Genomic DNA, 15,473 nt, shown 5'->3' with positions numbered 1-15,473 from the left:
GTATCGCACAGAGAAATGAATATTTGTGGGCTTAAATCCAGTGATTTGAATTTTTTGCAAAGACCCAACGTCCTTGATGATACTGTACACGTTAAGAATGTGCCCATATAATATCAGCAGTACTTGGTGTTAAATACACCGCACTACATTGAGAATGATAACCTTGGATATAAACAGAATATATACAACTGACAATAACAATATGTGTAATGTAATTATCATAGCTACCACTCTACCGACAAATACTCTGCATGTGTTATTGCAGTTTTCATGGAGGATTTCGTACTTTATCATCTATACATTCACCAACCAGTTTATTAGCTACAGCTGCTTGTTAAAGCAAATATCAGCCAATCATATCAGTGCATGTACGATCCCATAGGTCAAGATGACCTGCTGAAGTTCAAATTGAGCATCAGAATGTGGAAGAAAGGTGATTTTAAAGTGAATTTGAATGTGACGTTGGCTTAGACAACATGAAAGCATGGTCCATCCTGGCTTGTCTCAACAGTTCAGATTGGAGGTGGTGGTGTGAGGATATGGGGAACGTATTCAGCAGGATAGCACACCATTAAGCTAATGCACTCTTTGTGAAGAGTTCCTGTTCCTTCAAGACTGTGCGCTACTGCCAAACATGCCAATAAAGTTTAAACTGTGACACTTCAAAAAAAAAAAAAAAAAGATAGCACACCATGTCACAGAGCTCAAATCTTCTGAAACCAGTTCCCTTAACATGAGTTCACTGTATTCAAATGGCCTCTGTAGTCACGAGATGTCAAACCAGTAGAGCAAGATAGATGGGAAACCGACAAATGTGCAGCAGCCGTGTGATGCTGTCTGTGAATATAGATCCTCTAAAGAGTGTTTCCACCACCTTGTTGAAACTAAACTAAACTCAATGAAGGCAGTACTAGCAAGGTGTACCAAAGTTGTGTGCATTTACACATATAAAGGTGTAGAAGTTGAGTGTCTCTGTGGAGAGGTAATCGGGTGCAACAGAAAGAAGAATTTTAGTCAAAAAGGCTTTGGCTTTGGAAAAAAAGTGCAAAGAACAACTTTCTCTGTGCACATCTTCCATGTTGCAGGCCAACAGAGGAACCGTAAAACCCAGCGCAAATTTCAGTGCCAGTGCGGACGCAGAGGTTCTGCACAAGGCCATGAAAGGCCTGGGTAAGTTGATCATGTTTATTCATACATGCAGTTGGGAGAGCTTGTTTCGGGGAATTTCTTTTCAGTGTAGAAATCCCTGCTGTCTGGGTGGAGCATCGCACAGACAGCAGTGACTCACAACCACGTGAGCAGAGTAACTTGAGATGAGTCACTGTGAGCAAACACATCTGCTGACCTAGACTGCAGGCTGTAATTATGTGGTTTGAATAGATGTAAATATGAATCCACCTAGACAGCGAAGGACCATTGTTATGCAATTTGTGCTGCATGCAGCGTATCCTGTGACATAAAGAGCTTTGCTCATGAACCGTGTTTGTTGTCACTGTAGGGACCGACGAGGATGCCATCTTGCAGCTGGTCACGGCTCGCAGCAACGCCCAGAGGCAGGAGATCAAGGCCAGCTTCAAAACTCTGTATGGCAAGGTCTGAACACCTCTTGGACAGCTGTTACCTCGCTCGAGCACATCTGTCACACCTTCAGTTTAACTGTCCCACTGTTATAGCCGAGCAAATCTGTGGGCCAAAGTCACACTGCCCCGCATTAAGCCACTCCAATCTCACTCAGACTCATTCTGCAGTCTTGGCACTTTATCTATAATTCCAAATCTCTGTAATTCTCTATTACAGAGGTTTGGAATGCTCTAAAATGCAGATGATACTAAATAGAACTGTGCACCAGTAGTAAAAAAAGTTACAAACTACAAAAAAGCCCCAATTTTCCTATATTTTTATTGTTGAAATATGATTATCTTAAATCGCTAATACCTTCATGTTAATAAATCACAGCTCTGTGTATGTAAATATTTATTTATCCCTCTAATGTTGCTCTGGGTATTTAGTCAGCGGTCTTACTAACCTGGTGCATCTGCGCCCAAGGCTGTTATCTATATCAGATGTTATGATGTAATAGTGTTGCTTAGCAACCATCTACCAACAGGATAAAAATAACCCATTTGTAAAAGTGCAATTTTAGCTTCGTGACAAAGACAAAATTTTCAAAATGCATGTGTGACGTCATCGTTTTGCCTAGCAATAGACCAGAAATACTAAACTTGGGGCATGAACTAGTTTAACAAATCTGCCATATTAACTGTAAAGGTGATGATGACGTATCTGACGTGTTTACAACTGGACCCACGCTGCCAAAAACATTGAACAAACAGTCAATGAATTAGTGAAGATTAGTTACAAAAAAAGAGGCTCACATCTACACCTCTGTTCACCATACAGGTTATACAGTTAGCTGACAGTGCATTAAGACTGCAAAACAATACTTTAATGTGCAATAAACGAAGCTGCTGCTAGCTACTGTCATGTTGGCACAGCTTGACGTAAAAGATGAAACGACAAGCGTCATTTGGTTTAACATTAGCTTGACGTTAACACAAAGGTTTACTGAACCTTTGAGCAGAGCCAGGTAGCTGTTCGAACCCTAATCTGAATCTAAGTGTATTTTGCAATTTTTTTTATTTTTTTTTTTGGTTAAGTACAATGAGGCTTCAAAGTATTTGACAATAGTAGAAAGTTGCTTCACACTCTGGGTTTGTGGTGATCCACACCTCGTTAAAGTGCATATTGTGTATCTCCACATCTGTCAGGACCTGATAGATGACCTGAAAGGAGAGCTGGGCGGGAAATTTGAGACGCTGATTGTGGCTCTGATGACTCCACCCATTACTTATGATGTGACATCACTTCGCAATGCAATCAAGGTACGTGTGCCAGTGACGGATATAAACCGATCAGAAGTCTCACGCCATGATCTTCATGTACAGACAGAAATTTTAGCACCGATAGCAGCTGGAAACTCAGGCGGCATCTGTGACATTTCCCACTTTGGCCTGTAGGGGGCAGGGACAGATGAGAAAGTGCTTGTGGAGATTCTTGCCTCCAGAACATCTCAGCAGGTGAAGCAAATCGTCGCTGCCTACAAACAGGGTAACACTTGCACAGACACACACAAGTTAGACAATGTTTTTTCACACTGATAATGGTTTCAATATAATTTTAGTGTACTTAAAATGAAGCACATTCAACGTGCTAAGAAGTAAAAGACACCTGTTTTGATTCTTGGAGAAGACACAAATCTTTTTGGGGTCATGTGAGGGCATTGAGTATTGCAGTTTGTTTCCTTCAGAGTATGATGACGACCTGGAGAAAGATATAACGGGTGACACTTCAGGTCACTTCCAGAGGCTTCTGGTTATTCTTCTTCAGGTAAATGTAATCCTCTCCTCTCCTCTCCTCTCCTCTTCTCTCCTCACCTCTCTTTAATTAAAATGTTCTGTCCCTTCTCAGGCAAACAGGCAGACGGGGATCCAGGCGGAAAGCATCGAGAGTGACGCTCAGGTAGGCTTTTTAAAATATTTGATTCCTCATCATCAGTGGCTTTTGTTTTTAGTCTCACGGCATGACCATCACATGCGTTTGGTCAGGTGTTCAGTTAGTCTGTAAAGATGGTTTGACGACCTCTGCTGGACAACATGAGCAAAACTTCCCTTAAAATGTTGTCATGTTTTTGCTTAGAGAAAAGGTCCTGTGAATCTTTACTAGGCTCAGCTCTTTTCCTCTCTGGAGTTTTTACTGCCAAATCTGATCATAGATAGCTTAGTGAAATGTATCTAGGTGTGATTTCTGTTGCAAATCAATTTTGTCACGTGGAAATCACTTCAAAGTGAAGCACAGTGATTTGGATCGGACAACAACATGCTGGGTCTAGTACAAAGACTCAGTATCAGTGCAGCAGGATCTGAGGTATTCAGGCTTGGTAGTCCACAAAAATGGGCATTCTGGACCTGTAAGACTACAAAAGCAGGATAATCTCCTGCAGAGTTTACAGTAAAAATGTGCAGTTTTTTTCAAGTTTTCTCCTGTACTCTGCCAGTTCTCCCTGTGATTTAAAAAAAAACAAAACAAAAAAACACGCCTTAAATAATTGTCATTTTCTGGTTTTAGGCCCTCTTCAAGGCTGGAGAGCAGAAGTTTGGCACTGATGAACAATCTTTTGTTACCATCCTGGGTAACCGGAGTGCAGAACACCTCAGGAAAGGTTTGTGAGTGTGGGGTAAAAACAGTTTGTATGAGTGGGTGAAGACAGAGTGGTCCAGGGTGTGGACAGTGTTTGCACTCTGAAACAAATTACATCTGCAGCCAGTGATGTCAATTATGTGTTGGCTAAATGAATATATGACAAGATTCAACAGCTTTGATTTGAAGTTTACTCACCTCCACTTACTGCCACAGGTTCTTATTTGGTCCTACACACTTTCCCTACACACTGTGGGTTGAGCTTTACTGAAACGGGAGATAAGCCGTATAGCTGCACTAACATCAGACTCATTCCAAACTTTATTTGCATTCCAGTATTCGACGCTTACATGAAGCTGTCTGGATATGAGATTGAGGAGAGTATCAAGAGAGAAACATCTGGAAACCTGAAGGACCTCCTCCTTGCCGTTGGTATGTGCTCTAGACGACTCCCTGAAGTTATTCTTTTGTCGCTTGCCCCCCAAAAAGGAAGGCTTTATTTCAATCCTGGTAAAACAACACAACAATAAACTAAAAAAGAAAGCATCAGCAAATGAAAAAATAATATATAGATAGAGAGAGAGAGATCATCAAAGCTTTTTTCCTATTTGGATCTTGCAAAAACCACATTTCTGTAGCACATTTTAAACTGGGTCATGGCGTCATACTTGGACATTGGTTCAGTTCATCACTCAGTCTTACTACCCATAAGTACACAGTGATGAATTTCCTTTCTGTGTGTGTTTTTTGTACAGTGAAGTGTGCCAGGAGTGTTCCTGCCTACTTTGCTGAAACCCTGTACTACGCCATGAAGGTAACAGCACAGACAGGTTTGGCAGCTTGAAGTGAGGCTATCTGAGTCGGTGCATGTTTGCCAGTAATGGTTTAACCTGTCAAAACGGGTTTATGACATAATGAAGGCAAAAGGGCTTAATGCTTATCACTATGGAGTTATTCATGTATGTTTTACGGTTGTGCGTTGATGTTTGTGAGGTGTTTGGTCACTGCATTGTGTGTTCTCGACTCAGGGTGCAGGCACTGACGATAACACCCTGATCAGAGTGATGGTGACTCGCAGTGAGGTGGACCTGTTGGACATCAGAGCTCAGTTCAGGAGGCTGTTCGCCTGCTCTCTGCATTCGATGATCAAGGTACACACATAATATTTTTACCTACATAGACACCTTGATACTTTTTGCCTTTTCTCCTAAATTGTGCCCGTCTTTGTTTGTTGCAGGGAGACGCCGGCGGTGACTATCGTAAGGCATTACTTGCGCTCTGTGGCGGTGATGATGCATAATCATGGCAATAATCGCTAACGGCAACCACACCTGAAGTGCCTTCTCGGCTGTCGGCTCAGTGAAACAACAAGCTAACCACAAGAAACTCAAAGTCTTGGTTCCTCTCAGCAAAGCTGTCTTGTGTCGGAGAGAGAACACATGAGATCTTTTAAAACTATGATTCCAAACAGTGTCTTTGAAAGGTAGCTAACATTTTGTCAACATGAATGCAGCTTTTATCCACTAATTTCTTCACTATACAACGAAATATTATGCTGAAGTATCAGACTTCAATTGTCTAGTTTGCACTTTGTATGGGAGAACATATATATCCAATAATAAATGCTTAATTTGATGAAGTTCAGTGGTGTCTCGTTAATAATATTGCAGCCAGTATGCTGTTTTTTTGTTTTTGTTTTTTACATATGTATTGACCTCTCATGACCACAAGAGGGAGTCAAAGGAGTTTTGTTAGAGATGAGGTGAGCTGCTGAGCTCTGACCCTCTGTAGGCGTCTTCTTCAGCTGATAGATGGGGAAGTCACTCACTACTCAGTGTTCATCTTCAACATCACAGAAGAGCTGCATGTTTTTATTTCCCAGGCTGTACTAAAACAGAATTGTAAATCATGCAAAGCTAAGTAATTAAAATATTAAAATACTTATTTATTTTAAATTGGGCCTTTGTACAGCCGGTTCGTCCTCTCTCATTTACAAAAAAACTCTATTACATATAAGAGGCAAATGTGCATTATAAAGGAGGGATTATCTCAGGTCTTGTTATGATACTCTGTCATTGTTTTTGTGGAAGAGGTTGGCATTTATTGTTGCCACAGAACCCGGCAGCCAATAATGAGGTCCATACGTAATATCGGATCGGTCCATCTCTATCTATTAGGCGTCCATTAATATTCCTGTGTGTGATATTTTTGTAATTCGCAGTAATTTTACAAACACGGCAAAGAAGTCAGTCCTTGAATTTGAGTGGAAGAATCCACTTGCAAATGGCTTATAAAGTGAATTGGCTCTGGATACTGGATCACCTTAAGCAAACATTTAAGGATCTGATCCCTGTATCCTGCTTGTGGATTTTCCTTATTATCTGCACTCACTCCTGGGTAAAACAAATTAACCCACAAAATGACTAAAAATAGAGGTGGGGAGACATTTTGGTGGTACTATTTCCTACTTCACCCTTAACCTCTGACTGTGTGGTGACACTTGATTGCACCCTTGAGCTGTGATGAAGGATTTGTTCAAACAGTTTGTCTTTGAGCATCTCTTTTATGGCGTCTGAGAGAGAGGACTGATGTGGAAAAGGTGGAAGTCACACTCCAGACAACTTTTATGTGTCTGTCTGAGGGAGCAAAGAGGTCAGAGGCAACACTCCCTTGTCCAGGTACCACACATATATGCACATGAGTGCACGCATCACACGTCTTACTACTTATATTTCTGTGAGAACAAGTGTTCGTGACACTGGTTGCTGTCACTGAGAAGATAATTAGAGGCTTCTGCAGGAAACTTCAAGAACAAGCCTCCTGTTTGGATGCTGTGTACAACTGGACCGGTTATGCATTTGAGTCTTTCATGATTTTGTGGAGTGTTAACCTCAGGGCAAGTCATCTGGGTCTCAACTCTGTGTGGTGTAGTTCACAAATCATTTCATCGACCATACTGAAGTGTGCTCTGATTGTGAGGTGGAAGATGTTTTGTTCAGCACAAATATCAGATACAAAGTTTAGAATTGTTGGAGGGCTTTAAAACACAAGCTTAAAACACGTGTAAGGAGCTTCCATGTTCCCCCTGTCCCTAAGTCTAGTCTAAGACGGCTGTAGGTGTGAATGTGAGTGTGAAGGGTTATCTGTCTTCTGTGTTAGCCCTGTTGTTAGCCCTGTGAGAGACTAGCGAACTTTCCCTACCTCTTGCCCTGCTAGGATAAGGCCCACACCCCAACCTTGGATTGGATAAGCAGAAGAGGATGGATGGATACAATGGATGGATATGTGCGCTGCACAGAGACTGTTTGTGTACATTATCAAATCCACATTGTTATTCTTTGACTTGTAGAGCAGCTATGCATAATTTCACAGATCATTCTAGTCCTTATTTATCTCATTCGGGGCTTAGACCAGTCCCTCAGTTTATTTATATATTTTCCCTCTATCTCTATCCCAACTTCTGATTGGGTGCCCCTCAAAAACAGAAGGTTTAAACAGCAGATGTATTGCTGTGTGCCCTATGATCATATTAGAAATATCCACTCTCACTGACATCATATGGAGCCAAGAGCAGAAAGAACATTTTTAAAATGTTAAAGCAGTCTGAGCAGTTATTTGTACATGATGAGCAGGGGCGGTCCTAGCCTTTTTGGCGCCCTGGGAGAACACTGCCTCTGACCCCCCGGACACACACACACACACACACACACACACACACATTAAGGATTGTATATTAACATATTTTATTGTGACAATTGTTGTCAAAACCATACTAAATTTGACCTGATAAATCTTTTATAATAGATCATAACATACTTTGTACAGGATCAGTGTGGTATTAAAGATTACAAATGGTAGACATATTAAAATACTTCAAAGATTAATTATTTAAAACATATTAAAATACTTGTCTGTATGTAATAAACTAAGTAAATGTACCTTTTCTGCTTACTTTTTTCTTTTCTCTACATTTCAGGGAGAATTAAACTAAAGATTGGTCATTTGTTCTTTAGCTGGTAACAAACCTTTTCACAGCTTGGCTCCAGACTCAGATTTGGTGCCTTTCAACATCTGAAGATGTGTTTGAGTCTGAATTATTTAATGAATGGATTTTGACACTCTTGGCATGCCATAGCTGTGTAAACTTCAAATATCTGCTCAATTAACAAGACATCACATATTTGCAAAAGTGCTCTAACGTTCTTGGAGATGCATGTTACCCACCAGCTGACCGCATAGCTGGACTGGCCATTGGGCATACCGGGCATTTGCCCAGTGGGCCGACGGTGATTTTTCATTTTTATGTTTGTTTTTGTAACGGTATAAACAATGAAAGTTGGTGAATTAGCCAATTGGTCATGATCAACTCTGGGCTGGACCAATTACAATATGTATTGAGGTGAAAAGGAACGCGATTAGTCCCGTACTTCAGCTAAAATGAAAAAGACACAAAGCTGGAGTTATTCTGTGTTTTTGCCGCACAACTGCCTGTTCTTCTCTCATTCTCTCCCCTCCCTCTCCTGTTACTACTTCAATTGTGAGTCCGATCAATGATCAGCTGATCAGCTTTTCTGCCGCAAGTCCCGTCTCTCTTGTTTGTTTATCGCCCACTTTGCACCAGAAACAGGAAACCAGCGGATGTTGCGCTAAACAACAGCAGCACGTTTAAGCTTGATAAGCTGTTGTAAGAATTTTTTTAATATGACTTTCTACTATCAGCTGTTTGCTGGAGCCACAGCCGTAAAAGCTGCTGGTCATGATATCGGTTTGGAAACATAAGGTTGATACAAATCATACATATACACCAACAAGACAGTGTACATCACTGTCACAACAGCGTTTGTTTTAGTTCAAAGGCTTTATGGTTTTTCCTATAATACCTGGTGGTGGTTTTGTCAGTTCAGCCTTTTATATTATGTTTAACCCGAGTGACTACCTGGTCAGCTGGTGGGTAACAGGCGTCTCCGAAAACGTTAAAGCACTTTTGGAAATATGTGATGTCTTGATAAATCAAGCAGATATTTGAAGTTTACACAGCACCATTCTCCTATGAAAATATCTTAAAAGTTTATTTTGTGACCCAGAAAGAGTAATATTTCAAACTCCGCCACTCTGCGTTCCTCCGCCACTGCCTCGTTTGAGTTTTGGACGAAATGGATTCTGGGATATTGCATTTCGTAATTTCGAGCTTATTGGAGACCAGAACAGCCAATCAGATTTTTTTTTCATCCAAGTCTGTGATTGGCTGGTTTTGCGGCACAAATATAACGGTGTACAGAAAGAGTTGAGTGCGTGCGGGCAGAAATGTTGAGAGTGCAAGCAACACATTGCGAGCAAGCGCAAATGCAAAAACTGAGCGACAGGGGCTGCTATTGTGTGTGTGTGTGTGTGGATAATAGCAAACACTGAAATACATTTTCTGCACGCAGGAATGAATTTTGTTCACTCAAATTTAGCTTTTCTTCGCTCAAAATAAATTTCTCCTGAAAATGCAGCACTTGCACCTGCAAATCTTTTTTACGTGCGCTCAAATTTTTTTTACGTGTGCTCAGAATAGTGGCACAAAAATAACGGCATAAGAGTCAAAGAACTGGCTACAGGTATGATTAAAAAATTTGAAAGCACCGACTTCAACGCGCTGATGCTAAAACAGTGTTTATGTGTCAATGATTTATTAGTGAGGGGCTTCTCATCAAACTGATTCTGATTTGATGCCGTTGCAGCTTTCAAAGCGTTTTCACACAGGCCAGTGCTCTACTGTTTTGATCTTGCAGTATGTGACTTTGATCCGAGGGCATAAATAGAAGTTAAACAAGGCATTGTGAAAGTTCAGAGAAAATGGTTTTTCAAAGTGAAACTAAATCATTTGCAATGTCAGTATCCAATGTTAGAACCCATATCCCCATTACTTCAGAGGATATTTTACCTGCTATCAGCAGGTAAAATATCGATTGTCTCTCTGGATTACAGTGGGGCATGATAGAAAATGGGTCCTGTGACTCCAATGTCCAAGCAGCACTTGCTGATATGATTACTGATGTTATACAGTCAGTTAGTGCAAGCATCATAAAAACTTCACTTCTAGCAGTTCAGGACCAATTGACAGATGTATCATCCTAGACACACATTAGCATCGCCGTGGGAAAAATAAGCCCCATATTGGGAGACTCTCTCTCAACCAGCATTGCTGCCGCTCTTAATGTCACCCATGAGGAATGTGAGGAATCTGTGAAACTGACACAAAGGGTTGAGCAGGAGATCTCAAATAAAGTCAATTCGGGTCAGGTTCTAGTCTCAGAAAACCCTGATTCTGTTGATGTCAGCGGAAAAATAACAAACTTTACTCAGCTCCTTTAGTTCAAGTGATGAGAGCCTTGAATCCAAACTCTCTGAGATGGGAACAATTAAAGAAGTAAGTATGGCTCTCATGAGATGGAGTACAGACACAAAACTAAGTAAAGATGACAAGGTCTGTCACATAGAACTGCAACCCATTGTCATGTTCCTGGGTCTGTTGACCCAGCGTTTTAAGTTTTAGTTTATTTGGATGTTGTTTATGTTTAAGTTCATTAGATTAGCGAAGTTCATTTGGTTATTAGACTCCTTGTGTTTTCTTCCCCTGTATTTAAATTTCCCTCACCCTTTGTTTCATGCTGCGTGTCTTATGTTATCAAGTTTGTATTATCATGTCTGTCTCGTGTTTCCTGTTTTATTTTGAAAGAGTCGTGTGTTCTTTGTTCATTGTATTTAGTTTCACTTTCCTTGTCCTGTCATTAGGCTCATGTAAGTCAGCTGTTCCTCCATGTGTTCCCACTTCCCCTAATCACCTCCTGTGTATTTAAGTCCTCTGTTTTCAATGTGTCATTGTCAGGTCGTCTGTTGTCCTTTGTGTCATGTTTCCAGGTTCTGTGCTGTAGGTATTTTTGTGTCCATGTTAGGGTTCATGTTTTGGGTTTCTATGTTATCTTAGCTCTCCCAGTTTAGGTTATTGTTTAGCGTCTCCTCTGCCTTTTGTTTTGTAATGTTTTCACCAGCCTTAATAAACGGCTCGCTTTCTGTTAATATTTAAGTTTTTGTTTCATGGTGTCCGCATTTTGGGTCCTTTTCATAATACATACAGTCCGCCTCTGCCAGACTGCGACACCCATGAAGGGAAAAGAGAGTGATAAATCTGCAGAAGCTGAGGAGAAAGCTGTTAAAGTTAAAGATGATGTGGAAAAAGTTCCAGCTGACATTGTAAATGTGATAATTACTAACATTCAGTATCCTGATGCGGAAGATAATACATTAAGTGAGAAGTGTAGCTCACCCAAACCTGCTTTTAATGGGAACATAATTATCGAAATGGTGAAAGACTTTTTTGCATCATGGGCCCTAATTACAAAACCAGATGAAGCAAAACAACACTTCTCCAGGCTTGCCAAAAAGGAATTTGAAAAAATCAGGTGAAGAAAAGCAAAAGGTTTTTCATCTTTCAAAGAGAACAGGCAAACTCCCCTGAGAGAGCTGACGCCAGCGAAAGGTTACACTTAAATCCCACAGGTTCAATCCCAGAAGTTCCCAGAAAATCACCAACCTTAGAAACCGCAGTTAAAAATGATTCTCCACTCAAATTTAGAACAGTCATGCCAGTTATGAATAAACTGTTTAGTAAATTAACCCACGCAGAACACCTTGATCTGACAAGTAAGGAAATCAAGATGTTTTCAAGGGAGCTGACAGATAAAGCGTACAACCTTGTCCAGTCAACATATCCAGCCCCCACAATGCAAATGGGTAAAGATCTCTCAGAATCCGAGATCTCTAAGACTTCACAGCGCGACTGTAAGGTACCCTCGTCTTCTGACATGCTCGATCTGCTCATAGAAGATTCAGTAGAAAGGTTCTTACAAAAAATGCTTTTCTGGTTGGAGAATGAAACTTTAGTGCAAACTATTACAAATGACAACATTTCTGGTGCCGTGGAAGATGTAGTAAGAGCGCTGACCCCATCGGAGGAAGAAGATATGACTGGATCAGATGCCAATGAAACAAGCGACAGACTGTCTACATCACAGCCAAGTCCGGATACTGATCTCACAAATCAAGCAGTCCTCTATGTGAGTGCAGTAGAACTGGAACCAAGTTTCAAAAACAGGCAATAAGCAGGCATCTCTCACATTCAACCCACAGAGGGTCAAAGTCAGCCGCAAACCTCTGAAAACCTAGAGGAAGAACTGTCAGAAAAGTTAGTGTCACCAGATGCTAAGGAAATTGCCAAAGATTTTAGTCATATTCTATTAATGATAATCTACAGAAAAACCCACAGGAATACCAAAAAGCTTCTAGATCTAAAAGAAATAGAAACTGCTATCAATTATCTGACCGAGTTGGTCCATTCTGAAGTGAGATGTCCTAAATCCCTGAAAATTCTTAAAAATAATATGTATAAAATAACAAAGGCCACTGCTAAAGGCCTTATCAAGGAGTTTGGATCTCCAGACCATTTCTTCTCTGTACTGATATCAGAAGATTCCTCTTTTGACAACGCTATTCTGAAGTGCCTAACAATTAATCTTGGTGTCTCCAAGAAAGCCAAATATGGTAGGTTTTTTTTTTTAGCATTGTTAAAAGCTTAAAAGAAGCCGTTCAGCTGTCACTTCAAAGGCAGTAGTGATGACTAAATTGTCATCTTGATTTTTTTCAAATCTTAAAGCAATCTAGTCTGGCCTCAGAATTAACATCTGATGTATATTTTATTTGAAAACTATTTAATTAGACTTTAATTAGACTTAGAAATATTCTTCTGTCACGGGGTCCGTGAGCAGTCTGAACTATTATTATTTCATGTGTGTGTCTTCTGCACTGCTACTGTTCTGTGTCCACATTTGTATGTAGGCAGGTGTGTGTGTGTATATGTGTGCAGCTGTGTTCTGTTGGCCAAGTTACAGGCACCTTCAGGCCTGGTGGGTGTGGCTCTACTGAAGGACCGGCCACACCTGAAGTCCTTGCCAAACACCTGCTGCTGATCAGGGCTCGTCGGGGGAGCTATTTAGGAGAGTGATGGCGCTCCCACCGATGCGGGATCATTGAGTTTAACTCCAAGTCACTGTGTGTCAGTGTATGGTAGTGTGGATCGTGTATGCCTGTGGGGGTCAGTGGCTCACGAAAAAGAGCCGGCTCTTTTGGCTCCCAACCGGCTCTTCAGGTTGTTTTGTTGCTTTAATTAATTTATTATTAACAATAATATAAAATTAAGCACAAAATGAATTACTAATGTAAAAAAAAAGTGGTTTTATTTATATATGTTTATATATGAGACTATGGCCCCTAGAGACAAAGCATGCACAAAGTCCAAAGCACGTGCAAACTCCAAAACACATTTCTAGCGTTAACTGAACTTCCTTAACAGAGCTACCTAGATCACTTAAATTACACAATTGAAAGCATATGTGTATTGTTTGTGTATTTATACACAAGCATTCATATATATTAATATAATTAAAAAAGAAATGTTCATTTACAAAATACAACTACACACCAAATCCGGTCGTTGGTACTTCCTGGCTTGTGTAGCCACGAGGTAAAAGCTTAACACTGCCTCTAGCATCCTGGAGCACTTCTGTTCTTCCGTACTTCTTTTGTACGTGTTTTGGAGTTTTTACGTGTTTTGGAGTTTGTACGTGCTTCGGAGTTTGTACGTGCTTTGTCTCTAGGGGCCACCGTAAATATACTTCTATTTATTCACTCCACATAAAATGTAATAAATAAATCATATAATACTAAAATCAACTGTTCACATTTCAACTTTTAACTATTTAAATTTTCAGCTTTTTTCTTTTAAACAAATTTGAAGTGAAACAACACAAAACACTGCAAACCACAACAAAATTAAATATAAATTGAAATATGAAAACAAAAAGAAGCTGCATATTCTCTGTCATGCCTGCATGAATAAACTTTCTGAATCCTTTAACGTCTACAACTGAAAATAGTTGTGGATGATTACACTACCTTTCTAATGTGACGTTGTTGTCCCTGGCTCTCTTTCTCTCTCCCTCTCGCTCTGTTCCTGTGCTACTGGGAGTGTAACTACCGCCCCTCCCCCCTCATCCCAGCGCGGAGTGAAGCGGAAAAAAAGTAAAAAAGTGCAAGGGAGAGGGTGAGAGAAAGGAAAAGAAAACCCAACGGCTCACGATAAGGAGTCGGCTCGCGTCGTTCACCTCAAAGATCCGACTCTAATGCTGGGCAGACACTGTGCGATTTTTTTCAGTCGCGCGATTCAGCTCCTGCTCAAACTATACGGTTGACTCGCAGGGGTTAGAAGTTCATAGGTCACGATGCAGGGTCTCACACTATACGGCCCGATGCTCTGATGCGACCTGAGTGCTCACACTGTGCGTACATAAAATGAAGGTTATAACAGAAATTCTGTCGCTCGCTCTCCCTCTCTGTCTTTCACTCACACAGACACGCACACCACCACCATCAACTTTGCTAAATTGCTAATGAAAAACATTGATCAGGCAGCTGTGATTGAGCAGCAGTGTAGTTCCAACTATTTTCACGGTTGTTGTGGTTGTGATAATTTTGTGAGGCCACATCGAAAAGGCTCGGATGAGCTTTCCAAAGTTCTACAATTTGTTCCTCCATCGCTTGTGTCCAGATCACACGCTGCACTGCCGTGCTGCGCCGTCTTTTTCGCTGACATTTGTGTTTGCGCGTGCGCAGTGTGCCAAACTGCGGTGACACCCTCACGACCAAGCGATTGATGATCGGGAGCTGGTCGTGAGGTGTTAATCGCGTCTCGTTACCCCACGTATACTATACGATGCACGATGAAGGCCAAAATCGGGCCAATCCCCAAAACGGTCGCACGACTCAAAAATTGGCTCAAAATGGGCCAAAAATCGCACAGTGTAAGCCCAGCATAAGAGCCATTTGCGACCGACACATCACTACTGTGTGCCGTCACACAGGCCCACACGGTAACTCGTTAACAGAGATTTGCCGCATTAATGCAGTTATGGCGTTAACGTCACGCTGACAGCACTAAAATAGTAATCTCCAAATGTTTCTTTTTACCAACCAACTCCTCTTTGATAGCTGCTGTGTCCATCTTGTCGTTACCTTGTCTCTTTCTCTCTCTTTTCCTCCGCTCTGTTCCTGTGCTATAGTGATGTGTCGGTTGCATGCAGGCCTATATGACAGAGAATGTGCACCTTCTTTTTGGTTTCATATTTTAATTTATATTTAATTGTGTTGTGGTTTGCAGTGTTTTGTGTTGTTTCACTTGA

The 15,473-nt window shown here is 41.0% G+C and overlaps 1 protein-coding gene across 1 annotated transcript; it reads left to right on the top strand.

The window, feature by feature from the left end:
• The first annotated feature begins 1,076 nt into the window (after positions 1-1,076).
• Positions 1,077-5,836, top strand: anxa5b (annexin A5b). The gene is made up of 11 exons (XM_086295340.1): positions 1,077-1,170; positions 1,499-1,593; positions 2,769-2,882; positions 3,018-3,108; positions 3,308-3,387; positions 3,469-3,519; positions 4,126-4,219; positions 4,534-4,629; positions 4,953-5,011; positions 5,226-5,348; positions 5,435-5,836. Exons 1-11 carry the CDS (start codon positions 1,077-1,079, stop codon positions 5,495-5,497), a joined length of 960 nt encoding a protein of 319 aa, XP_086151466.1. The 3' UTR covers positions 5,498-5,836.
• The last annotated feature ends 9,637 nt before the right edge of the window (positions 5,837-15,473 follow it).

This window comes from Aulonocara sp. 'chitande type north' Nkhata Bay, linkage group LG6 (genome assembly GCF_057382095.1).
Source record: "Aulonocara sp. 'chitande type north' Nkhata Bay isolate Kocher_YH1m ecotype deep benthic linkage group LG6, A_spYH_male_GT1.1, whole genome shotgun sequence".
Classification (NCBI taxonomy): Eukaryota; Metazoa; Chordata; class Actinopteri; order Cichliformes; family Cichlidae; genus Aulonocara; species Aulonocara sp. 'chitande type north' Nkhata Bay.
This window is presented reverse-complemented; position numbering and strand designations above follow the sequence as displayed.

Bases quoted from the DNA above. Each gene is read 5' to 3' on its own strand.
- anxa5b (XM_086295340.1), top strand. From the start codon at position 1,077: ATGTTGCAGGCCAACAGAGGAACCGTAAAACCCAGCGCAAATTTCAGT. The intron at 3,520-4,125 runs GTAGGCTTTTTA...TTCTGGTTTTAG, and splicing joins GCATCGAGAGTGACGCTCAG to GCCCTCTTCAAGGCTGGAGA. The intron at 4,630-4,952 runs GTATGTGCTCTA...TTTTTTGTACAG, and splicing joins GGACCTCCTCCTTGCCGTTG to TGAAGTGTGCCAGGAGTGTT.